Source organism: Homalodisca vitripennis, unplaced genomic scaffold (assembly GCF_021130785.1).
Source record: "Homalodisca vitripennis isolate AUS2020 unplaced genomic scaffold, UT_GWSS_2.1 ScUCBcl_558;HRSCAF=2841, whole genome shotgun sequence".
Classification (NCBI taxonomy): domain Eukaryota; kingdom Metazoa; phylum Arthropoda; class Insecta; order Hemiptera; family Cicadellidae; genus Homalodisca; species Homalodisca vitripennis.
In genome coordinates, this window is record NW_025776680.1 from 6,971 (window position 1) to 34,558 (window position 27,588).

Consider the following 27,588-nt stretch of genomic DNA (forward strand, 5'->3'; position numbering starts at 1 on the left):
TTTTTAGTGCATTATTTACCAGCTACGTAAAAATAAACGTAGCTGATAGCTGTAGCCTTTAACCGACTGATAACTGTAGCCTTTAACCTGCTGTAACTTGTTCCTCAAAATATGGTGCATATATATTTTATTTGTTTTTATGTAGTAACTCATTATAATTGTATTAACTGTATATTCCTAAAACGGCAATATCTATTAAATCGAAGCAGCCGGTAAATTATATTCAACCTCTATAATTTGTGTGTTTTTCGAGTTATAATAATAAATACGTAAAATAAATATTTATCTAGTGTGAAATTAGACATTTGTGTTTTTTAGCTTAATATATTCTTTAATTTTAACCGGTGCTTCCGGTTTCTGTTTTTATATATTCGTTGTTGGCTAGTCTTAAAAAACGAGGATTTTAAATCTAAAGAGAAAACCAGCTGTGAGTTAAGGTCTGGCGAATACTGAACTCTCTGAAAAAAATTTCAAACAATAACAATAACCTCAATTTATCAGCGATGAGCGAATGTGCCAGCAGCAAAACACTTGAGATTATAATGAAAGTGAACTAAATAATAACGAGTATAATTAATTTTATTTCAGTTGGGTAGGTATAATGTAATGAATTGAGAAATAGTTTATACTATGTAAACTATAATACTTAAATACAGGCATTAGTTGTATCTATGGTTTTATAGCTTATGTCTATATTGAAAAGTGAAATGTACATCTATTTCAGCTATAATAAAATTTGTATTGTGTAATATCTACAAAGCATAGATTCCCCATTTAACCTTAGAAGTGGCACAGATCTATAGGTAGAGACAAGAAAAGTGGACCTGGTTTTGGTACCAGTAAGATTAAACGCCGGGGCGGCAAATCACGAATTTGACGTTACCAACGTATTCTGCTCACCCTCCTGAACAAAAAATATATATAGTACTAGGGGGTGCAAATGACAAATAACATGATTTTAGGGGTATATTGATAAGTGGTAAAGTTTCTAATGTTTTAATGTTCAGTTTGTGTGCTGTATCGATAATCTGTTTACTTGAATATTATCTGCGGCCGGGACTGATAGCAGCCTGATAGCATACCTGTTATCTGAGTTGTCCGGGGCATAGGTCAGTTCTACACAAGATATCGTGTTCAGTAGGTCGGATTGAGTGAGTGAGTTTACAATGATGAATCAACCATCCACTAGTTCAACCAACCCTAGTGAATTGTGTGTGTCGGAGTGTTTCGTAGGGCACGTAAAGAGCTTACGTTTTAACCGAAACGAAATTATCTCTTTTTTAATAGAACAGGGCATTTTTAAAAATGAGTGTATTTGTTCGTCGTGCGGTCGAGTGGTGTTTTTTAAACCGGGAGACTGTGTCGTTTCGTTGTGATAGACCACTTTTTTGTTGCTGCTGTTTAGCTATATCCGCCAACACACTAATGGTAAGTGTTTCTCTGTTAATATCCATCTATATATTTGAGTTTTTCATGATTTATTTAGTTTTTAAACTTTACATAATTGCCTTTGCATTACATTTCAATTTATATTTTTGATCAGCCCCTCTAGAATTTTATATTTTACTGATAGGTACTATCTCGAGGGATGTTATTCTTTTATTGACATCAGCGCGGGGCAGCACCTTCGGTGCTGCCCCGCGCTGATGGCCGGAGGCACTCGTAATTAATTTTTTTCTCGAAATTAAGAAAAACATTATTAATTTTGATCAAAATTCTGCTCATTTTCTGTAATTTCTCATTTACGTTTGCAAAGATGGCGGCGCAACCGATGACGTCATCACGAGGTTCAATCATTGGCCACAAAAGGTCACGTGACGCTAGACGTGGATGTAGAACATGGAGATATTACTGGAAAGTTATTTAATTTTTTATTTTCTAGAACTTCGTTATTTCTCATTTCCACCCCATCAAACCTTATACTTTTTTTTATATAGGACGATTCCAATAAGTTAAGAACGCAAAACTCGTATTTTTCCGCCCCGGCGGTTAATATGATAATTACCCTGGTTTTTTTTATCGATTAGTATATTAATTGATACATAATATTCATATATGGAATACAAGACTCAAATCATATCAATGTATCTGTTGTAATAATAACAATTGTATTTGAAATTAAAATAATTTATTGTAATATATACAGTACACGAATAATACAAATACACAACATACAACCAATAGCAAGTTTACTTATGATCATAGCAAAACCATAGGTACTTTGGGATTATACCGACCACACCAGTATGAAGAACAAAAAAAATATAAATTTATAGAAACAAACATGCTAGAACGAAAAAAACAACTCTTTAATTACAAAATTACAAACTTCCAACGATTATCAATTGTTAATGGGATCAGATTCCATTATATGCCCCAACGCTTGAACTTTTTTCAATGAACTTAGAACGTTATAAAACGATGTAGTTGAGTAACAGAACTAACATTCCATCAATCAACAAGCATTTCCAGGTATTGTTGTCACTGTTATCTTATCTTTCTCAAGAATCCCGATTACGGCAGGCCACAAGGCATCACATGATTATTTAAGTTTTTTGCACAGTACATAATTGCCTTTCCATTACAATTCAATTTATATTCCTCATCAGCCCCTCTAGAATTTGATATTTTACTGATAGGTAAAATATCAAATATGTATCTCGAGGGATGTTTTTCTTTCGTCGACATGGAGGCACTCGCATTTTGGGTGGCGGAGTGTGATCAAGAATAAAAAGTTTTCAGTGTTTTTTTCAATAAAGAGTTTTGTTTTTGTTGAATTTTTGTGTTTGGAGAAATGTAGGGGTAAAATACGGAAGTACAACAAAGCGACCACAGCTGAACGGGCAGCGAGACTCTGCAATCACATTATTTATTAGACCGCTCGACTTTGTCCTCTGTCTGAGGATGGGGAGGGGTTTGCGATAAGACAATTCCTGTTTTATATTGACGAAATATTGTTCTACGCTAATATAGTAATCAGTAGAAGCAAAATGTCAAATAACGATTCATGTCTGGGTGTGGTCGGTATAATCCTAAAGTACCAAACCACATGATGCCCGTAGAACAATAAAATATTTTCCGCACGAGAAAAGTAGTTTCACTATAACTTCGTTATTTGTCATTTCCACCCACTGAAATCTAATACTGTTTTGTTCAGGAGGACAATAACAAGAGGTTAATAACGTAAAACTTGTATTTTGTCGATCCACCCGTTAACTTCACAATTACCAATAAAAGTTCATATCAGCCTGACACAAGTGCCTCCAGCCATCAGCGTGGGTTACAGCAGCACCTACGTCGACATACAAAAAACATCCTTCACAGTAGTACCTATCATTAAAAGATCAAATTCTAGATGTTCTGATCACGAATGCCAACTCAGATTCATTCATGTGTTTTAGACCACTCAGCCATCAGTACTCCCAACTGGTGTTGGAATGTAATTTTTAAAATAATTGTAGGATGAAGAACGTGTTAGAAAAATGTTATAAAAAAATCTAGACCAACAGTGGACCAGGAACAGTTACGGATGTATGTACAAGTGGAAATTGATTTATTGCACTGAAAGTTTGAACTTTCATAAGTAAACTTTACAATAGAATTTCAGAATTGACTCTAAAAAACAATATTCTAGTCTTCAGAGAAATCAAAATACCATGCTGTTATCCATTACTTCTAATAATTTTTAAGACTTGTGAGTGAGATCTTCACTGTACTGCTGGATAAAGGTTAACTTTTATGACAGCATGTGAAATAAATCAGAAGCTCTATGGATGTTGTGGCATCTTAATACGATAATTATGCACTATTTTGTAATGTTTGTGTGATTCCTCATTTGGATTTTCAATATGAATGTATAAATTGTGTGGGTAATGTTGAGTTTACAAGGCATCAGTAGAATGTATTGGTTGTTCAGGTACTAAACAGATTTACTTTTACAGTATTAAGATCATTTTTAACAACGGCAGGAATGTTGTATAAATTTAGTCCTATGATTATGAATGAATGAATGAATGAATGAAAAAGTGTTTTTATTTTTGACCAAAATATAATACAATACATACAGTAAAAAAAAACACTACATCTACAATGGCTTGAATGCCGTCTGTAGTGGTTAGCAGGAATGATAACTGTACTAATCTAAGAATAACAAAAGTCAAGTTAAATGGCAATAATAATTTAAAATTATAAATCAACACACTGGGACACTTTTCCAAAAACTGAATAAGGCTAACTTAAAATTATTTAATCACACCTTTTTTCAATAGAACAGCACACACGCACACACACATACACGCATACACATTTTATACACATATAACACCTTAAACTCAGAAAAATTAAAACAAAATTACATTATAAATGGAAGAAAAAACAAGGTGATGACTGAAATATATAAATGTTGTAATTAAAATATTTTCCCCTTCTTCCTACCTTAAATTCGACCCTAAAAATTGAATTCCTGGATTAATTGCCATCTATACTTCCACGCGGTGCTCATGAAACCCCCCAAAACCCGCCAATTCCTACCGTTTAAATAATGTATATATTCATTTTTGTTTAATGTTGATTTACCAAAATAGTATTTTCTTATTTCCCTCAAAATTGGACACACTGATACAAAATGAAAGACGGATTCAGCTTCATGTAAATTGCACAAAGAGCAGTTATAATTAAATTCTGGTAACCATGGTTTGTAATTTAAGTCAACTAGTTCTGCCCTGGCTTTGATAGCCCACGATATTGTAGGGATATCATAACGATCAGTAAAAACACTCCTGTCACCGAGGGTCAGGTCCAAGGTTAAATACTGTGAGCGGTTGACCGCGGTGCGGGCCCTGCCTTCGCACTCTGCCCGCCACCGAGCGCTCATTCCAGATACCACCTCCATCAGCTGGTTGCGTAGATTGCCCAAGTTTATCGGTCGAGAAATCCACCTCCACTCCACACTTTTCACCCAACAATTTCCATTGTTTACACCAATAGATGTTTTTCAAAATTATTTGCTGGGCTAAAATGTAGGGCAAACGGTGGTGTTCTAAATTTAAAATTTTACAAATATAACCAGAGCTAATTTTTTTAGTGTATGTAACAATCTTTTCAAAATTTGTTTCTAAATATAAAACATAGTTAGGCGTATTATAAGGTAGACGTAACATTTTTTTAATAAATGTTCTCTGAACTGATTCTATTGCATCATATTCTGTGAAGCCCCATACCTGAGCACTGTAGCAAATAGTCCTATGATTATTGACATTGACCAGTTTTTGTATAATATAAAAAATAAGAGATGGCTTAAAATAGTGTATGTGATGTTAAATCTTTGTATTACCTTTATTTTGAAAATGACAGAAATCGGTTACAGTGAAAAATTGGTTCTGGTAGATTAGACTGTTTTTATCTTGATTTCAAACACAAGTTAAAGCTGTGCTTTTTTACAGAACCTTGTTTTTACTGCCAGTATCACAGTTTAATTATGGTGGTGCTACTTGATGGAAGTTTTGCAACCCAAATCAAGAAATATGTGGATGAAAAAGAAATGACCAGTAGCCCACTCTGGAGCTCTCAGTATCTGTCAACCGATCCCAATGCTGTTTTGAACACCCACTGTGATTACATCAATGGTTTGTGCCCTTAGCAGTTTTTTAATGCTGTTTTACTTTAACACTAATGTTCCAGATATATTTATTTTAATTCTCAGAACAAAAAAGTATTCAATAAAACAAATTTATAATATGCCACAATAACGCTGTTTTAACTGAAACCTTGAAGACTAATAGACAAAGTGTATCAATCACCTTATCATATTCTAAATTTATATGCAAAATTTGTTGTAATGGAAATAAACGAATGTGTATTGTACAAGTATATAAGTCTTTAGTATACTAAAATATATAACATTGGGACATTTTGCATTTTACAAACATAATATGAAAGGTAATTCTCATGTTGGAAGTTTATGTTTTATTTAATTTGTAAAATATAAAATCAATACATATATAATATATGTATATATAATATAATTTCAATAAACATTGAATCACAAAAAGTACTTGCTCCGCCGGGAGTCGAACCCGGATCTCTCACTTGCCGGGTGAATGTGCTACCATTACACCACAGAGCGCTTACTTTTTCCGATTCAATTATTTTGTATTTGGCCGTATCTGTCACATATGCGTTTAAATAAGCAAACTAACATATGATCGGAAGACCAAACACCTGTCAAACGACTTTTATTTACGTTAAATTGTATAAATGGCAATAGCCTTATTTAATTTTAATAAACATTGAATCACAAAAAGTACTTGCTCCGCCGGGAGTCGAACCCGGATCTCTCACTTGCCGGGTGAATACAATTTTATTTTATATTTTACTAATTAAATAAAACATATACTATATGTATATACATATATGTATTGATTTTATGTTTATATTATTATTTATGATTTTATATCTATATATATATTTCCCCAAATTTGATTACAATTTCTTTTTAAATAGATAAGAAGATATATACAAAAAGGTATATCCTACCACTTAATAACCCTGTCTCCGATTCTGAGCACTGGGAAATATAAAAAATGCTTTATTAAGGGTTGTTAGGTTGGGTTATTCATTTTTCCAGGTGTCTTTTAGAACTAACTCCCTTTCCCTCTTCATTGGGAAAAATAATGTTTTAATAATCTGTCCAGTAGATGGATTTTGTTTGTGTTCTGTGCTGTTTATAATAAAAATCTTGTTATTGCATTTATTTACAATATCCCAATAATCAACAAATCTATTAACTTCAGTAGGTAGATCCATCTTTGATACATTCAGACTTACACAGGGTGGCCACCCAACTGGTGAAATTGGGAATAAGCTGGGAATTTAATGGACCGGGAATTTTTCTGAGAACCGGGAAAGTTACAAAAACATTTTTTTTGTCTCCAAGATCTTATAAAATCAAGACATAATTTGACAGCTTCTTGAATCAAGAATTTATTAATCTCGAAACATTGTATTATACGTGACGTGGATCGTAAAATTGTGAATGAAGATCAACATATGTTCGCGAGTTTCATCTGAAGGTTGCCTCCACTAGTGTAGTGGAGTTAATCTTGGTTAGTTTCTACTCCTGTACCTCAGCAAGCCTACGTACATCATACAATAATGATGAGCCAATACAATACAATCCTTGCGAGGTTTTCTCTGTCCACACACAAAACAAGTTTTTGGATGTAGAGAGCTGTCATAGTCAAGATATTTAGAGTTGAAAAAGCACTTCCTACTTGGCTACTTTTAAAGGGGTTTAACACTAAGTCGTTTGCACTTCAATACTGACATGCCATGTTAACAGCAATAAAAGTATTCAGGCATAGATTTTCAGATAGACGGTTGTCAAGGATTAAAGTGTCATCGGCATACATCAAAATTGTAGTGTATTTGCTTAAGTATTCTGGCAGGTCATTAGTAAAGAAAGTAAACAACACTGGGACAAGCACAAAGTCTTGTGGCACCCTTCTTTGGATTGGCTGCGGTTGAGATCAAAACGCTTGTGACTCCTTTTACAGTAGATTGTAGTTCGACTACTTCACCTCTGTCTTTGAGGTAGTTCTCAAACCATTTCAGGGCTGTTGCTGTTACACCTAGTGCATTCAGTTTTCTCAGTATGAGATTGTGTCCCAAGCAGTCAGAAGCTCTACTAAAATCTTGGAAAACTGCTGTAGTCAAGTTCCCTTTTTCTATGTTATCAATTATGGTCTCTACTGATTCAATCATTTCTTTGACTTTCTTTGATGAAGCTAGTTATCAGATTGTTAAATTGAACAGTGTTCTAAAAGCCTATCAGCACAATTTTTTCACATTTTTGTGACTGTTGGGAGTAGTGATATGGGTCGTTAGTTACTTAATTCTTTTTTACTGCCAGTCTTAAATTTAGAATAAATTGTTTATATCTTTAGTGCTGATGGAAAGTGGGTTTCGTGAAAATAATTATTGAAGATGTCAGTAGGAGGGCAAATGAGTTCTGTGCACTGATTTAAGTGGTTTTATTTCCTCTGAGTTGGTGATAACGCACATCTGGGCAGTTTGATCAGAAAGCTCAGTGTGACAAACTTTTATATCAAGTGCATCAATAACCATGTTTGAAGCAATACAGTCTATTGATGATTTTGGTCTGAGGTTTAGGCCACTTTGGCTACCAAATATTAAAAATAGAATTAACTAGGAAACTTAAAACATGTGAACGATCAACCAATAAAATTAGTCCACATACCATTAATATCCAGGACCAAAACAAGGCCATAGATGGTTGCCCTTCTGAGTTCAAAAAGATGTTGATTTTATAGGTATATGTGTATGGACATGTCTGTTCTCCAGACATTGTCTTGAGAACCGTTTGATGTACAGTGAAGAGAGTTTGCACCAATGTTGTTGGTCTATTGACGAATAAGGCAAATCCAGAAGCTATGTTTATTACTCTACTCCTTGTATCAAAGTTGATTAAAAGCAGTAGAAGTATATATGCTTTTGAACGGAATATGCTTCTAGTTGAACTATATTTTCTTGACTGGGGCAAGAAGACAATCTCAAGTGTGGCGGCCACAATTAATTCATTTGAACCAGAATGGGTCCTACACGTGCTCAACCTAAATAATAAGAGCTAGTTTCAGTTTTGCTTAACCTCTGATCTTCTTTAACTTAAACACTAGAAACATATCTAGGCCTAATTCATACATGTCTTTTCTTTTTTTAAATCTGCATCGAACTAAAAGACTTTGGACTCCTGCGCACTGGCCTAAAATATTTCAATTGTTACTGAAATCATTGAGCCATTGTATCAAATTAATTGGAATGTTACGGAGAAATTTGATTTATTTCATTGGTACTTATAAATCTGTTTCACTCTCCGACATAAGAGCCTCAAAATACTGCTCTTTAAGCTCTTAGTTCGTTACTCGAATATGGATAAGGAGATAGGAATGTCTTCCAGGACCATCACTTATCACAGGAGTGTTTGGTAAAGCTTTTAAAAAGCTTTGGTATGTCTTGATGGCCCAGCTGTTCAGCAGGAATTAACGTGCAAAGCTGCAGAAAAACTGCTAGTGTGCTATAGATTATTAAAATGTAATAGTCTTTCAATCAGTTTTATTTGTTAAAAAACTTGACTTTTTAGAAAGCAGTTTTCACTTTAAGTTTTTTATCAAAATCTATTTGAATTAATCAGGTATTATTTCCATTCATATCCTTCAAATCTGTTTAAAACCCAATCTATTTTACTTAAGTAAAGAAAGGCTAAACTCAGTATTTCCAGATTCCATAGAATTGGACCCTGTAGTGTTGTGCTGCAACTAGCAGTCAGGTAAAATCAACCAACACATACCAACCAAGTTTAGAAGGCTTCCAACAACATCTGGGTGCGGACTTGGAAAGTGGCCTGGTTCTTATCAGACAAGCTGTCAAACCGGCAAACAAAGCTGTTATTAAGTGTGATAAGTGTAAAACTAGTATTGGTTATGTTACAGCTGGTTGTCAGGTAAAATCAACCAACACATACCAGGCGAGTGTAGAAGGCTTCCAACAACATCTGGGTGCGGACTTGGAAAGTGGTCTGGTTCTTATCAGATAAGCTGTCAAACCGGCAAACAAAGCTGTTATTAAGTGTGATAAGTGTTAAACTAGTATTGGTTATGTTACAGCTGGTTGTCAGGTAATATCAACCAACACATACCAGGCGAGTGTAGAAGGCTTCCAAAAACATCTGGGTGTGGACGTGGAAAGTGGCCTTGCTCTTATCAGGCAAGCTGTCAAATCGGCAAACAAAGCTGTTATTAAGTGTGATAAGTGTTAAACTAGTATTGGTTATGTTACAGCTGGTTGTCAGGTAAAATCAACCAACACATACCAGGCGAGTGTAGAAGGCTTCCAAAAACATGTGGGTGTGGACGTGGAAAGTGGCTTTGCTCTTATCAGGCAAGCTGTCAAATCGGCAAACAAAGCTGTTATTAAGTGTGATAAGTGTAAAACTAGTATTGGTTATGTTACAGCTGGTTGTCAGGTAATATCAACCAACACATACCAGGCGAGTGTAGAAGGCTTCCAAAAACATCTGGGTGTGGACGTGGAAAGTGGCCTTGCTCTTATCAGGCAAGCTGTCAAACCGGCAAACAAAGCTGTTATTAAGTGTGATAAGTGTAAAACTAGTATTGGTTATGTTACAGCTGGTTGTCAGGTAATATCAACCAACACATACCAGGCGAGTGTAGAAGGCTTCCAAAAACATCTGGGTGTGGACGTGGAAAGTGGCCTTGCTCTTATCAGGCAAGCTGTCAAACCGGCAAACAAAGCTGTTATTAAGTGTGATAAGTGTAAAACTAGTATTGGTTATGTTACAGCTGGTTGTCAGGTAATATCAACCAACACATACCAGGCGAGTGTAGAAGACTTCCAAAAACATCTAGGTGTGACGTGGAAAGTGGCCTTGCTCTTATCAGGCAAGTTGTCAAACCGGCAAACAAAGCTGTTATTAAGTGTGATAAGTGTAAAACTAGTATTGGTTATGTTACAGCTGGTTGTCAGGTAATATCAACCAACACATACCAGGCGAGTGTAGAAGGCTTCCAAAAACATCTGGGTATGGACGTGGAAAGTGGCCTTGCTCTTATCAGACAAGCTGTCACACTGGCAAAACAAGCTGTAGTCAAGTGTGGTAAGTGTTAAATTGGTTCAGTTTTTTTTTACTTTTGTACTAATTTTTATTATTGAGTTACATTCAATATTGTTTATAATATAATATTAATGTTAGTTCTTCAATTACACATTTATATGTTTTTTTTTTTATTATTATTTTATTTCATGCTACAGTTATAAGTTATACTCATTCTAGAGGTTTTGTATTATTTTTATCAAAAAAATGGGAAAATATGCTGCTGCAATTTTACAGAAGAGTCTAGTTTAATTTTCATTTTTTGAATTCACTTAAGTTCCAGTGAACTTACTGGTGGCCATAGAGCCTGGCCGAGTCACTAGACTAATTCTCAATATTCTCAGAAGAAAGAAGGAGGAAATTATTAGAGCCTGTAATGCAGAAGCTTTCCAAAATTCCTTAGATTTGTGTTATGAAACAATATCAACTCTCATAACAAATGAAATCCATATTTACAGTATATATTTTAATATTGCTCTGATTTTGCATTTTCTTAAGAATAGCACCCCAATTTTTAACTCTTTCATGCATTTCCTTAATTGTTTCAAAACTTGATATTTTTTTGTCTTGAGTCCTGATACTAATTTGACAGGTAGTAAAGATGTAACAGTTTGATGAGTTTTGACTTACTTGGGTATTATATGCATTAGATGATAATCTTTTTATAAAGTTATGTCAAAACTTTAGCTTTATCACAGATTTTATTTGGAAGGATGGTGTATTCTCTCATGCCCTTAAGGTCACTAAAGTAATTCCTATGTACATAAAAAGTAGACAAATTTGGCCTACGTAGCTGCAGGCCGATTTTCGTTAATGCCAATTTTTAGTAAAATATTTGAGACATGTATGAAATGGCAACTAAATTCATCTTTTTAATAATAATTTATTTTCTAAGGAACAGTTTGGGTTATTACATTAAATTATTAGAGCCTGTAATGCAGAAGCTTTCCAAAATTCCTTAGATTTGTGTTATGAAACAATATCAACTCTCATAACAAATGAAATCCATATTTACAGTATATATTTTAATATTGCTCTGATTTTGCATTTTCTTAAGAATAGCACCCCAATTTTTAACTTTTTCATGCATTTCCTTAATTCTTTCAAACTTGATATTTTTTGTCTTGAGTCCTGATACTAATTTGACAGGTAGTAAAGATGTAAACAGTTTGATGAGTTTTGACTTACTTGGGTATTATAGCATTAGATGATAATCTTTTTTTAAAGTTATGTCAAAACTTTAGCTTTTATCACAGATTTTATTTGGAAGGACGGTTTATTCTCTGATGCCCTTAAGGTCACTAAAGTAATAAATTCCTACATAAAAAGGAGACAAATTTAGCCTACGTAGCTGCAGGCCGATTTCGTTAATGCCAATTTTTAGTAAAATATTTGAGACGTATGAAATGGCAACTAAATTCATCTTTTTAATAATAATTTATTTTCTAAGGAACAGTTTGGGTTCATATAAAACCAAAGTACAATAAAAGCAGTTGAAAATATTGTGGATACAATTTTAGGGTATTTTGAAAGAGGGGTGTTATCATCTGCAACATTAATTGACTTGACTAGAGCATTTGACTGCATACATCATGAGTTATTACTATATAAACTTTATAGATATGATATTAGAGACAAAGAATTGTAAATAATGATATCATATCTAAAAAATAGAAAGCAAAATCATAATGCAAAATAAAGATAGTTTAAACTAAAACCTATTAAATTGGAGTCTCACAAGGTTCTGTCCTGAGTCCTTTTTTGTTTAGTGCTGTTAATGATTTTTTCTTTTAATGTACCATCCTCCTTAGCATTATATACAGATGACACACTCTTGAATTTCAATGAAAGTTATGAGAATCTCATGCAAGAAAACCAAGTATAAATTATTTAGAGTGGTATATCTCTTGAGTAAATTTAAACACTGTGCATCTATATATATATATATATATATATATATATATATATACAGGGTGTTTGAAAAGTATGGGTACGGCTTAATATTTAAAAAACCATAGGAGATAACATCTATAAACTTTGCACAGTGTCATATGGCTATGTAAACTATTTTTCCTACAATAAATTATAACATGACATGTTGCTTTCATATTTTTCATACAGAATTTGTAGTAGTTATATCTTGGAACATATATGATTAAATAAATAAATATATATACGTCACGTTCTTTGAGAATAGGATTTAATTTGTAATTTTCAAAATGTACTTGTTTCAATACTCAGTTTCATTGTACCTATTGTCTACTATGAATTTACTTGTGTTATTTTAAGACGATTATGAATAATTGATGAATAAATAATAACGTCAATAGTTAAATAACATAAAGTTGTAAATGTTATTTCATACATTTTAAAGCCTAAAATATGCATATAAGAGTAAAAGTTTATAAGTGCATCTCAAAATTGAAATAAAAGACTTAATAGTCATTTAGCTGCATTATTTTGACACCTGGAGAAAAACTCTGTGAGCGCCCGTTCATGTCTTGAATTTGAAGCACCCGACACCGGGTTAAGTTATGGTATAACTCTATGGGGTAATAGTAGTGGTGCAGTAAGAGTATTGAAATGGCAAAAAAAAAAATGCATTACAAGTTATGAAGAATGTTTCAAGAAGAGAGAGTAAGTAGGCCTATCCTTTTTTTATCCTTTTCAGTATAATTTTTGACCAATGTCTAAATTAGATATTCTGGTAGTGTAGTATCAGATGTGATGATTAAATTTGAATTTTTTAGCGTGTAAAAATTTAGTTATAATTTTTCAATTTTAATTAAATAAATATTTGAAAATTACATTACTATAATGTGTGATACATACTATATTATATGTATCCACTTGATTTACCTACAGCTAGCTCCACAAATCCTCCAAAACAGCAAGTGATGATAGCAGGGTCTGTGGGCCCATATGGCGCATGCCTCCACGACGGTTCCGAGTATCGTGGAGAGTATATAGAAGATGTGACAGCACAGCAGTTAAGGGATTGGCATCGACCACGAATAACTGCGCTGGTAGCTGCTGGTGTGGACTTACTAGCAGTGGAGACTATACCAGCAGTGCAGGAGGCTGTCACTGTACTGAATCTACTCCGGGAAGAGTTCTCTAATGTCAAAGCATGGGTTAGCTTCACGTGCAAGGTAAGCTGGCTATGCAAAGCATTAGTGAAGTTTTAAAATTAGTTTCACTTGAAATTTGTAAAATGCAAAAATGTGTTTATTTAATGTGTTGTGTGTAGACAACTCAGGCTGATATTTTAAATTTGTCTAGCCTTTAGTTCTTAGCCTAGTGATACAAAAAATAGTATAGATAATGAGACAGGTCAAACTTAAATTATGAAGACTAATTAGAATTTTAAAAATCAACATGGAAAATAGAACATAATTTTACTAGGTAGCAACATCCAATGTAATAATAAAAATGAACCACAAATTATTTGAACAGCTTGAAGAATAAAATTATTTTAATATTAGATACTTTTTTTAATTACTCCTGTAATAACTTAACAATAATTTTTATTAATAATTAGAAATACCAAAATAAAATCTAATGAAAACAGAAATTTTAAATAAAATTACAGTACTAATGATTTTTTTCTACTAATTAAAAGTTTTCAGTGATATTTTAATATATAGTAGAATACTCAGAATGATTAAAACCATCAAATAAAAGAGTACCTATACTATTATAAGCATGTATAAATTTATATTATATTAGAAACTAATTGTATTGATATACACTCTAGCAGTAGGAGAAAGACACTCATTTGATAAAGGCCTCATTGTTATAAAAATAATAACAGACTAATTAATTTGTCAACATAAAATTTATAAAGAATAAATCATTAAAATCTACATTTGTTACAAAACCAATATATAGGACATAAAGAAAATTGTTGGCCTAATTTCTATTTGTTTGGTGAAAAAACTCTTTGCTACGTTTTCACTTTTGGGCTCTAATGACAAACTTTGTCAAAATATTATCAATTTCCTAGTAAATAGGAGTTTTTATATAATAGACAATAGACAATATTCTTTATTTACATATTCATAGAGAATAGTAACAGTGTCCTTAAAACTAACAATATTAAAATTTGTATACAATAAATTGGTCTTGTTTTTTCCATCAAAAATCTCTTTCTAGATATTCTTCAATGGTGTAGTAGGGATTTTCTAGTAGCCACTTCTTTACTTCACTCCTGAAAGCCTTTGTGTTACTCTTCTTCAGATCTTCTGGTAAATAGTTCCACAGCTTCATACCCATGTATGATGGCTTCTCCTCAAACAGGGCCATTCGATGCACAGGAAGATGAAAGTTTTCTGCCCTTCGAGTGTTGTAATGAAGTAGTGGCAAAATAAATTATATGAAGTAATGTCAAAGTGTAAAAAAGTGTTTTGGTTAAGTATAATCAAACTAGAGGATTGTGAAATGATGGCGATTTAAATATAATAACTATTCTCAAACTATTCTTTCTCATACTGTTTTAAGGAAATGACATTGTTGTGTTCATTATTTTAAATCATCTATCTTGTACACATTGTAGTAAAATCATAATAACCTCATCTTCAATCATTCCTTTGGACCTGCTTATAATATACTCCAGAATTCTGTTTCAAATCCATCATTCCTCTTTGAATCACCATGAGAAGTGTATACCTTTCTAAAGATACACTGCTGTGATTGAAATTTTGTTTAAAAATTAAGAAAATATTATTCTATCATAAAACTGGTTGCACCACCTTAATTAAGTATGGGACATTAACTCATCCTTCTACTCAAGAATTCTGCTTTAAATGCATATTATTCTTGTTTGAATCATCTAGAAAAGTGTATTCTTTTCTATAGATATCTAAATGTGCTGTGATTGAAATTTTGTTTAAAAATTCAGAAAACATTATTTATCTTAAAATTGGTTGCACCATCTTAATTAAGTATGGGGCATTATCTCATCCCTCTATTGTGCAGATAGTCTGGTAAGAATTTCATTTGGTGTGATTACATTGAACATGTAGAAAATTATGAATTTTGCACTAGTAAACCTGTCTGTCTCAAAGAGTAAAAAATGACTCAAATGCAAACATCTATCCACATTTTACCCACCAACATTCATATGTGCATTGGATGACTTATTCCAGTACACAAGGTATTGAAATGAATATATATATAATATCTAGATAGATATATAATTGTTCCTCATTGTGTCCAGGATAAGGTACATACAAGTCATGGTGAGCCGTTCCATGAGGCAGTGTTGCAGTGCTGCCAAACCAACAGATCTCAGTTGGTGGCAGTCGGTGTAAACTGTGTGGCTCCTGCACAAGTCTCCCCCTTGCTGACCAGTGTACAAGGACTGCAGGTGCCATTTATAGTTTATCCCAACAGTGGCGAGACCTGGACTCCTGGAGTTGGGTTAGTTTCAGATGTTAGCTTTCGCCAGTTATTTGTGATCAGTTTTTAAACCTTTATCTGACTCAAATCAGAGTAATTAGTTTGTTTTAAGGAATGGAAGGAGAATGCAGTAATGGTTTTCTGTTTGAAAGAGGTATAATTGTGTTCATTTTTACCAGAGAAACTATACTCTTGAGAGGTTCAGGCTTTTAACTGTTTTAATTGATTAATTAGAAGTGTACGGATGTAACTTTTTCATTTATGTATGGGGTGGTAAAATCTTCAGAGTACACAGAAAACTTCCAGGATTATAACATTTTTGGCAAAGATGATTCTTTATCACTTGGTGGGACTAGTTTGAAAAGCTTCAGAAGGCTACTATCAGAAAATGCTGAAAGCAACGGTAGGTATTCTCTTTCCTGAAAACGAGCTGATCGACCTCCTCTCCATCATCCCCAAGGTAAGATTTAAGTTCAGGTAGAGAGAGCAAAGTTGGATTAAGTCAATTTGTTTATAACATTCAGGAAGATAAGGTGGATTGAAGACCATTGAAGTCATCAAGAAGTGGTGACATAAAACAATTTTTACTATAAAAATATATTGACGTCCTGCCTTTGTTTGTCCTTGCAGGATTGTTGGAGCCATATTGATTCTGAGTCTTGGAGATTGTCACCACTGGTCTTTGTTCCCAAACCTGATAAGGTTAGCTGTTAGGAATCAAAAGTCAATTTATCCGATTCTCTGTCATATTATCTGCTGAAATATTTAAAGAAAATAACAAAATCATATATGAGATATTGTCCTATTAGAACTGCCTCAGCACAGTAATAAGCATGCCTACCCTTAAGGGAGATCCTGTAAATTCTGAGGTATTGTTATATGTTACAACTGGAGTACTGGAGTCGTTGGGAAATAGTATCTACCCTCTTCTTCAGACGTAAAACCGTATAACGTAAGGTTAGACATACTAAACAAGTAAACAATTAGACATGGCAATCCCACTGATCTAAAAATGAACTGGAGTATATTTGGTGGTTGATGAGTGGTAGGACAACTAGACTATACACCAATATACTATTTTACAGTATAGTTTTCAGAAGTCTCTGACACACAACACAACAATCTCACTTTGACAACCTCAATTCAAAAACATCAACAAATTCAGATGACTAAATTTCTGTGACACTGTGACTTTTTAAATACATAGTCGTGAGAACAGGAATTATAATTTTACAAATTAAAGTTAGTAGAAAATCTCAAATATTGTATATTGCTGCCGAACTCTTACTCCTGCTATCTTCAAAAAGCTGGTTCAACCAATTATGTGAAAAAATGTTTACCATTATGTGTTCTTTCAATCAGTGGATCCTAGAAGATAGTTTTCAAAGTAAGGCTGCCAATTTTCCTATCAACTAGTAACAATCCCTGACTTTCAATCCTATTTGTTCAAACCTATAATATAGTTTAAATTAATAACATGTAATACAAGTGCCTTTCCATGAGTTGGTGTTTAATTATTTTTTTATTACAAAATAATGTTCTAATACAAAAATGAGCAGTGCGTAAACACCAACAACTTTCTACTTTGTGTTTACAAAGTGTATGATAATTAATTATGTAAAAGTTAATTTTTTATTAGTGCTTTCTAGAAGTTTTTTGAGTCTAGGGATTTTGGACTGTGTATTACAAATAATGTTTACTACTTTCAGCACAGAGCATTATTTTCCTTTACAAGAAATGTAAATATCCTGACTATGAATCCTCATATTGGGATGATTGTGATTTCCTGTTTTATTTCAAAAGAAAATACAAGTAGATACTAACCTCAACAATAAGATAGTTTTGTAGCCACGACAATAAATTTGTAAATTATCACTTGAAATTCAAAATAATTAAACTCTTGTTTAAAATTAAATTTATGGTATCAGTTATTATAGTAAACCACATGGTTTTATCTAATTTGACTTAAAAACATTGATATTGAAGCTTAACAGAAAACATTTCCAAAATCAAGATTTATAAAATTCACCATTGCTGATACAAAACTGAAGACCAAAATTTGACCTATTAGCCACTACACACATAGAAGCCGCCAAGAATTGCAGACATTCACCACTTGGTGCCAAATTCGAAGTTTTGGCTGCTTACAATGTCACTCTTCATCTTTGCAGTTCCACTGAGGACAAAATTCTACTTGGTGCCAAAATTCTGAGTTGTGGCTGCTTACGATGTCACTCTTCATCTTCACAGTTCCACTGAGAACAATTACTACTAGGTGCCAAATTCTGAGTTGTGGCTGCTTACGATGCCAATCTTCATCTTTGCAGTTCCACTGAGGACAATTTCTACTTGGTGCCAAATTTGGAGTTGTGGCTGCTTACGATGTCAATCTTCATCTTCGCAGTTCCACTGAGGACAATTTCTACTTGGTGCCAAATTCGGAGTTGTGGCTGCTTACGATGTCAATCTTCATCTTTGCAGTTCCACTGAGGACAATTTCTACTTGGTGCCAAATTTGGAGTTGTGGCTGCTTACGATGTCAATCTTCATCTTTGCAGTTCCACTGAGGACAATTTCTACTTGGTGCCAAATTTGGAGTTGTGGCTGCTTACGATGTCAATCTTCATCTTCGCAGTTCCACTGAGGACAATTTCTACTTGGTGCCAAATTTGGAGTTGTGGCTGCTTACGATGTCAATCTTCATCTTCGCAGTTCCACTGAGGACAATTTCTACTTGGTGCCAAATTCTGAATCATGGCTGCTTACTATGTCAATCTTCATCTTCGCAGTTCCACTGAGGACAATTTCTACTTGGTGCCAAATTTGGAGTTGTGGCTGCTTACGATGTAATCTTCATCTTCGCAGTTCCAATGAGGACAATTTCTACTTGGTGCCAAATTTGGAGTTGTGGCTGCTTACGATGTCAATCTTCATCTTTGCAGTTCCACTAAGGACAATTACTATTTGGTGCCAAAATCGAAGTTGTGGCTGCTTACGATGTCAATCTTCATCTTCACAGTTCCACTGAGGACAATTTCTACTTGGTGCCAAATTTGGAGTTGTGGCTGCTTACGATGTCAATCTTCATCTTTGCAGTTCCACTGAGGACAATTACTACTTGGTGCCAAATTCGGAGTTGTGGCTGCTTACGATGTCACTCTTCATCTTCGCAGTTCCACTGAGGATAATTTCTACTTGGTGCCAAATTCGAAGTTGTGGCTGCTTACGATGTTAATCTTCATCTTCGCAATTCCACTGAGGACAATTTCTACTTGGTGCCAAATTTGAAGTTGTGGCTGCTTACGATGTCAATCTTCATCTTCGCAGTTCCACTGAGGACAATTTCTACTTGGTGCCAAATTCGAAGTTGTGGCTGCTTACGATGTCACTCTTCATTTTCGCAGTTTCACTGAGGATAATTACTACTTTGTGTAAAATCACGAGTTGGCAGCTGCCTACAATGTTGTTTACAGTCCTAATGAAAATAGGGAGCCAAAAGTTGCCTAAGATGTTGTTGGTTTTTCGTCTTCATACACACTAAGAAATTACTAACTCATATTCAATGCCTTTCTTAATCCAAGTATTTTAATTTGTCTGATTTATTTAATGTTCAAGATGAATTTTTGTTTCCAATTTTAAATAATAAATTTTTGGCAAATAAACATGTATTTAAAGTTTTTATATCTTTAGCTATTCTTGGTGTATTTGCCTTTACATAATTATAAATACCTACAAATGTAAAAATTAATGTACATTAGTTTAAGCATCCATAAACACTCATTAACATGTAAGTTTCAATGAGGGCCATTAATTTGCTTTTTGCTTTGGACCTCTTTACAAGTATCCGATGTGAGCCATTGGTGGCCACAGGTTAAAGCTTGCTAAATGCTGACACACCAATAATGAACCAAGAACAATTCATATATGAATATAATTTTATCCATGTAAAGCATTTAGAAATTAAAAGTACTAAACTGTCCTATAAAATAAATAATGTTGATGTTTCATGGGGGAAAAAATACTTTCTGTCAAATTTATTTATTTCCAACCGTAAAACCACTATAATTATACAACACATTTGACACAATAAGATGGCATAGCTGACAATACTGTACATGACAGAAACAGCTGACCAGAAAGACTGCAATAATATACTTACTAAATATAAATTATAATATTAACGAGTGATACCCACCATAATAAAGTAAATCAGTTGCAACACAAATAGAATAACAACGCTTAACACTAAGCATACACGTTCAAATTTATGACAGTTTCAAACAATTTCCTCACGCTTAAAAAGAAAAGACCCGAACATAAATTAAGTACCTAACAAAGTAAGATAGAATAAACTATTTATAGCAGCGTAGCAGAGAAAAAACTATGTAACAGTACGCAATATAATTGTAAAAATAGCAAGATTTTTACAAAGAATATCCATCTAATGCCTTTCAATGTAACGAGACAAAGAGGATTTTATCCTAGTAATGTATCATTATTCACATAATATAAATTAGAAAAATATTGCAGGTTGTCGGCTGAACCTGAACCACGGTTTTATAATATAAAAAAACTTATCATTGAAAACTGTAAATTAGACAAAATGTGTGTATGGTTATGTTTTAATGAATCTCGAAGTTGACGATAAATTTCAGCTGGTTCCAAATTCCTTGCTTTCAAAAATCTTATTACAGAACGAACCTCACAATCAGCGGGATCACTAGTTGTCTTAAACATTTTAAAACATTCAGAGAAAACTGAAAACACAACGAAGAACAACTAAAATAGCGTGAGTCGATAACCAGTGAATAAGGACGACTAGTGCGCATGCACGGAACAAACAACGATTACCACTACGGCGGCAGTAGAATGAAACGGTACTTACTTTCTGAACACGCTTCGTATCTTTGTAGATTTTAATGCATCTGGGAACACAACAACTAAAGCTGTATTGAACAAGGAAAAAAACTTAATTATAAAATCAATAATTTCTTTGATAACCCATATGTCTTCACATTAGATGTGTTAAAATTATTGATATTTTTTACTTGTTCAGTTATTGCAAGCCAGACAAATGTGTTCCTTTGCATTATTAGATTATTATTATGTAATTATTGATTTACAAGTGAGGTTGCTCCCATGACACCAGTAGGTTTTGTTAATGTTCATTTCTGTTGGTGCATTGATGAAATCGTTTTACTCAAGGTCTCACCGTTTTCACCAAACTTTCTCTAACTATCTTTTTTTTTACATGCTGCTTTGCACTTGTTTTTAGAATTTTCAATAAATTTATTATTGTGTAAAATTTTGGCTTCATTAATTTTAAATCTATAATGTTTTTTTTTCCTTCTGATACAGTCCTTGTAATTGTCTTTCTCTATCCAACTCATAATAATTACTGCATTGGACATATAAGTTATAGCACGCAATTACTTTTTTCTTTAATTTTTTCAATTCATCATTGTACCACTTTTTTGTTTACGTTGTTTTATCATGCTTGAATTTATTGCTCAAACGAATTTCTAAGATAACAACACATTTGTAAATAGTACGTCTACATTACGCTTACAGAGCATATAGCTCCAGTCTGTCTTACTTAACATATATTTAAGAGAATTAATAGCCTTTGCAGATAGAACTTTAAAACTACAAGGTGATGAATCTTTCTGTTTGCTTTTTTATATTCTCCCTAAATATCTGACAATACAAGCTAATATGTGGGGTTTGAACACTTTGTATCCACTTACATTGTTAGTTATGATGATTTCAACACAAGCTAGTAGTATTTTTTTTTTATACAAAATAAGTCATAAGACGTAAGAAGATTTAGACAATGTTGAGGCTCTTGTGAGTTTTCTGAAGTATTTACATTGAAAATCATCTGTGATAATCAAGTCATATCCAGGTATAAACCTTTCTGGGAAGAAAATTTTCTAATTTAAAAAAAAAAATAAGTTATTAGGTTGTGGAGTATGATATATACACTAACTAAAATTATTTGGTAACTTTTTAAAACAATAGCAACACTACTTCAAAAATACTTAAAACATAAAAACAATTAACATTTAGTATTTCAAAATCGAGGCTTTGTGTAACAAATATGGAACAGCTCCAACCTCTATGAGGTTCTTCTCTACAATACATGTCAGCCACAACAAAACCTTCAGGTACATAAAGTAATTTTTCACGAGTTAAGCCAATGCTCATTTAAACTAACTCCATTATAATTAAATTCATTCAATGTTAATTCTAACATTCCAACTTTTTCTTAATGACTGAATGTTTAAGTGGTACAATGTTTTTACTACATTTTTACTACTTACTACTATGTGCAGGTTTTATTTGTCCAATACTACAAACTAAATAAAAACTAATTTACCACCGACCAGGTATGATCAATATGGCTTATGTATCACATTTTGCCAAATTTTAGACGATTTCATGATTCATCCATATTTATAAAGTTATTTATTCTTTACAATTTTGATACCTAAATATATATATATATATATATATATATATATATATATATATATATGCCAGAAAGTTATTTAATCAAGTGCATCTCAAACTCTACCTTGGTTGGAACACTTGGTCATTATTGTTCATGTGTTTGTATTGAAGCTGACCCTCTTTTTTGTAGTTTCTGACTTTTGTTTGATTTCAGTTTTATTTTCTTAATTTACAGCTTGTGCTTTCTAATGAGTCTCTTACATTCCTGCTCTCGTCCTCGTAGCTTTGTGAGCTCCTAATTGTGTAGACAGAGGATTTCTGTTTAATAATCCAAGAGTGTCTAGCTTTTAAATTCTTGGCACAGTAAATATATAATTTAAAACATTCCATAATCTCTATATATATCCACATTATTTAATTAACTTTCACATCAAACTCTACCTTGGTTGGAACACTTGTTATGTTCATCTTATAGTTGTATTGACGACCCTCTGACTTATTCTGAACAGAAAAGTCTTGAAGATGTGGATCATGAAATGGGAAGTAAGAAACTTAAAAGGAAGAAGACATCTATTGTATTATCTTATAAAAAGAATCTACTTGAAATTTGATTATGGCCTAACTAAAATATTGATCACAGTTGTTTCCTAACAGAAAATCAGGATGTAAATATGCAATGAAGTATGCTTGTAGATAACGTACACTCTTCATAGACTTTATATTGATTAGCCTACAAGATAGTACAAACCATCTGTTGTGTATTAATAAATAAACTCCAAGATTTGAAGTATCTGACCAATAAAGAGTTTTGGATTAAAATAAATTTGTAGATTTCACTTTTATTCCTTTAATTGAAGATAAAATTAATGTTCAAAGTATTTAAGTAAAGGTTTTAGATTTTTCTAAAAGAATAATAAATGTAAAACATATTATTGGAAAGATAGAAAAATTTATTTTATCCTTTAGGCTGTTGAAAACCCCAAGTTCATCAAGAAATGACAGTAGTGTTCCACTGCAATAAAGAAATTTTAAACCGTTTGTGGATGAAAGACCGAAAGACAAACATACTGCATCCTCAGTTCTGCATTTAACAATAGCTGATATTTCTGCTAGAATGCGTTTGAATGCTCTAAGCTAGATTAAGTATTTTGTTGTTTACAGTGATACAAAATATCTGTTAGAAAGAGCTTGGTGTATATTTGTTTTGACACCTTAATTTTGTTTCTAAATGGTGACCAGCCATATGTTTTCTTTACGGATCAGAACTTGATAGATTAATTGGAAGGTTAAATTTACAGTAATAATTACAAATGGTTTTTTTTGGTTGGATAACAATTTGGTTTAAGTTTTTTCTCTAGTACTTGAGCTATTCAACTGTAGACCAGGATGACGGAGTTTAGTCAGTTGATTCCAATCCCATCACTATACCACCACCATCACCAAAACACTAATAACATCAGGGCAATAAGTGCATTTATTCTTATTGAGATTTAAAACCACTTTCATTCTCTTAGAAGGGTGCATTTTCAACCCATCAAATTAAGACCTACTGATAATAATCTTATTGAGCCTCTACCTAGTTGTATTGTAGAACCAAACGTAATCAAAAAAGGCTGCATTTGTATAATAACAAATACCGAAAAGAAAGTAGTCTTCAATAATAGTTTATTATTCATATTTGCATTCTGTAAATAATAATAATAAATTAAAAAATAAAATGTTTTGTAAAAATACTAAAAAAAGTTCAGTATTCCAAATATGTTTTTGTCATAACTAATTTGGTTGTATTTGTTGTCTGAACAAGAATGAGAATCGGACATGCATATTACTGCACGTTAACGTGCTGATCACTCTTATTAGATCTATTATTATTACTAGTATGTGCAGAAAGGCTGACTCAGCACCTGTCTGAATAGAATTATGAAGTGTTATATCCTGATTGCTATTTTGATCATGTCAATTGGATTTTCAGTTGGACAAACAAAGAAGCGTGTCTACCCTTGGTGCATTACCTGCCAGAGTGGGTCTCTCTTGGAGCTCAGTATATCGGAGGGTGTTGTCAAACAGATGCAGAAGATATCCGACAATGTCGGGAATTCATTGACAAACACGGCATAAGGTCTAGCACAAGTGGGTTGTAAGAATCATAGTTTGTGAAGAAGTTCATGTCAAAATCTTTAGGCGTTCTTCAACATTCTCAGTTCCTCATGCGTAATTTTATTTATTTCACTTGCTTTATTATATTTCACATTTTATCATATTTTTGAGAATTATTCTGCTCATGAAGATCATACATTGTAAATGCTTTTGAAATTGCCCACTATATACTAATGTATGTGATAGTTTGAAGACTGAAACATTGAATGTTGTGCTCTTAGAGGTTTCTGTATAAATATTTGTACATATATATAATTGCTTCTGTGATTAACATACAATGCAAAATAAAATATATTATATATTACAATCGCCATCTTACCAACTAATTTATAATGAAGGAGTATCGTCAATTCTGTGAAAAATGTTATGACATATATTTTTTTTTTTTTTTTTTTTTTTTTTTTTTTTTTTTTTTTTTCTTTGGGATATTGGGGTGGATTCATAGAATCCTCACACGTCAACCTGAGCTTATTGTGTGCCCCTTTGATGTTAGAGGGGTAAGCCTATCTTCGTGCCCTTAATTAGGCTAAGAAGCTTTTCCCCCGATACTAGCATCTGGTTCGTCGCCTGGTTGTTTATCACCGAAAAGAGCCCTTTCTCCTTGCTCCCAGTCTCTCACAGTCCAGTATTATGTGTTTTGCAGTCTCTTCAGACTTATTGCAGAGTCTACACTCCGAGTCCTCATTTCGTAAACCTAGAGTGTTTAGGTGTTTCCTGAAGTGGCCGTGTCCAGTGATCAAGGCAATCACTTGCTTAACCCGATCCCTGCCCCAGCCCCATCAGCCATTGGTGAATCCGGAGCAAGAATCGGCAAGCAGTCTTTTGACGAGTGCTTGTCCTTGGTGACTCTGCCACCGCAAGCGGTGTGTCTTCCTAGGACCATTTGTTTTATACTTTGGTAAGCGGCTGACTTGCTTATACCACAAACTCGGTTCTGGACCGGTGTATGGCATGCTTGCTCCGCTTTTGGCAAGCCTGTCGGCGCATTCGTTTGCCACCTATGCCTGTGTGGCCCGGGTACCCAACCAAGACGCACACAGTTGCGTGATCCAAGCTTGCAGAGAGTGTTAAAGCACTCCCACACAAGCCTGGATGAAATGCTGTTGGAGTCAAGAGCTTTAAGAGCTGCCTGACTGTCTGACATTATACAGATGTTCATTCCCTGGTACACCTTCTGGTGAGGCCTAGGTTGGCACAGGCTAGGATACCATAGATTTCGGCTTGAAATATGGAGCAGTTCCGACCCAAACTGCCGCTAAGGGCAGTTCTAGGGGATTGACTAAACACTCCATATCCAGTTCTACCCTTAATAAGCGAGCCATCCGTGTACCAGACAAAGCTCTTTCTTATTGTTGGGATGTTATCTTGCGATTTCCACTCATCTCTGGAGTAGAAGTCAACAGAGAATGGCTTATTGAATACGAACTCCGTTCTCATTGTGTCGGAGACCATTTCGAGAATAGCGCTTGGGTTTACAGCTTCAGTGATGGCGCCATGGCTCGCGTTAGACGCGCCATTCCTCCACAAGCCAGCAACCATCAGCCGATAAGCTGACTTACGCGCTTCAGCTTTTATATGGACATCAAGAGGTAGAAGTCCTAAAGCCACCTCGAGGGTCGCTGGAGGGACTGCTCCTGAATGCTCCGGTTACAAAGATTGTGCCAAGCCTTTGTAAGCTTTCAAGCTTGGCTTTGGCAGTTACCTGATTCACCTTTGTCCACCAGACTAATGAACCATAAGTGATTTGAGGCCTTACAACTGCTTTGTAAAGCCATAGTGCTATATGGGGTTTTACGCCCCATGAGATTCCTGCAAGTCCTCCTGGGACGTCATGAGCGCCCACTTTGCTTTGTGCAGGATATTATTAAGATGATCATTCCACGTAAGCTTATGGTCTAGAGTCAGTCCTAAATATTTGACTGTCTTTGACCACTCCAGCTGAGTGGATGCGAGTTTTCAGCCTAGAAAAGAGACTCTAGGTTCTTTTTTCTAGTGAATGGTACAACTACTGTCTTAGAGGGATTTACTTTCAGTCCCTCTCCCTGACACCAGTTGTGTACATGTTGAAGGTTGGTATTCATGATATCAACAACAACATTTGTATATTTTCCCTGTACCATAAGGACTATGTCGTCTGCATATCCTTGACATAGATTCCGTTGTTAGTAAGGTCCTCAAGTAGACCATCTACTACTAGATTCCACAGTAGAGGTGACAGGATGCCTCCTTGAGGACATCCCCTTGTGGGTGCGATCACAAGCGATACTTCATTGAGATCGGCCTGATCCGTCTGGAGCACAGCATGGCCCTAAGCCACCGGCACAGAGCTGGCTCGAGGCCACGTCGCTGTGCTCCACTTACCATTGCAGTGAATTTGGCATTGTCGAAAGCTCCTTCAATGTCTATGAAGGTGCACAATGCCAATTCCTTGGCGGACAGGCTATCCTCAATCCTACTGACTAGTTGGTGCAGTGCTGATTCACAGGATTTGCCTTGCTGGTATGCATGTTGGTTGCGATGAAGGGGAGTGTCTGAGAGAAACTCCCTTTCTCAGGTGCCTCTCCACCAGTCTTTCTAATGTTTTCAGTAGAAACGAAGATAAACTGATGGGACGAAAAAGATTTAGGGACAGAGTAGTCCGATCTCCCTTTTTTAAGGGATGAAGACCACCCTGTTGAGACGCCAGACTTGTGGTATGTACCCATAGGCTAGGCTCGCCCTGAATAGTTCACATAGAAGGGTAAGGAGATTCTCCGGCCCTTGTTTGAAGCAGGGCCGGAAAAATTCCATCCCCTCCTGCAGATTTGAAAGGGGCAAATTTAGAAATTGCCCATTTGGCTTTAGAGAGAGTGACAATCCTTCTGGCAATGGCCCAGCTACCACGACAAGCT

At 34.2% G+C, this 27,588-nt stretch overlaps 1 protein-coding gene across 2 annotated transcripts; it reads left to right on the forward strand.

Moving 5' to 3' along the window:
- The first annotated feature begins 442 nt into the window (after positions 1-442).
- On the forward strand, positions 443-25,005 carry LOC124370828 (homocysteine S-methyltransferase-like). Of its 2 annotated transcripts, XM_046829128.1 has the most exons (7): positions 443-592; positions 5,442-5,624; positions 10,550-10,690; positions 13,553-13,839; positions 15,906-16,108; positions 16,718-16,789; positions 24,513-25,005. In XM_046829128.1, exons 2-7 carry the CDS (start codon positions 5,477-5,479, stop codon positions 24,679-24,681), a joined length of 1,020 nt encoding a protein of 339 aa, XP_046685084.1. In that variant the 5' UTR covers positions 443-592; positions 5,442-5,476; the 3' UTR covers positions 24,682-25,005. The 2 variants fall into 2 exon arrangements, with proteins under 2 accessions (XP_046685084.1, XP_046685085.1); XM_046829129.1 differs by lacking the exon at positions 16,718-16,789 and having other exon boundaries at positions 445-592.
- Positions 25,006-27,588: the final 2,583 nt, after the last annotated feature.

Bases quoted from the DNA above. Each gene is read 5' to 3' on its own strand.
- LOC124370828 (XM_046829128.1), top strand. From the start codon at position 5,477: ATGGTGGTGCTACTTGATGGAAGTTTTGCAACCCAAATCAAGAAATAT. The intron at 5,625-10,549 runs GTTTGTGCCCTT...GTTATGTTACAG, and splicing joins CCACTGTGATTACATCAATG to CTGGTTGTCAGGTAATATCA. The intron at 10,691-13,552 runs GTAAGTGTTAAA...ATTTACCTACAG, and splicing joins ACAAGCTGTAGTCAAGTGTG to CTAGCTCCACAAATCCTCCA.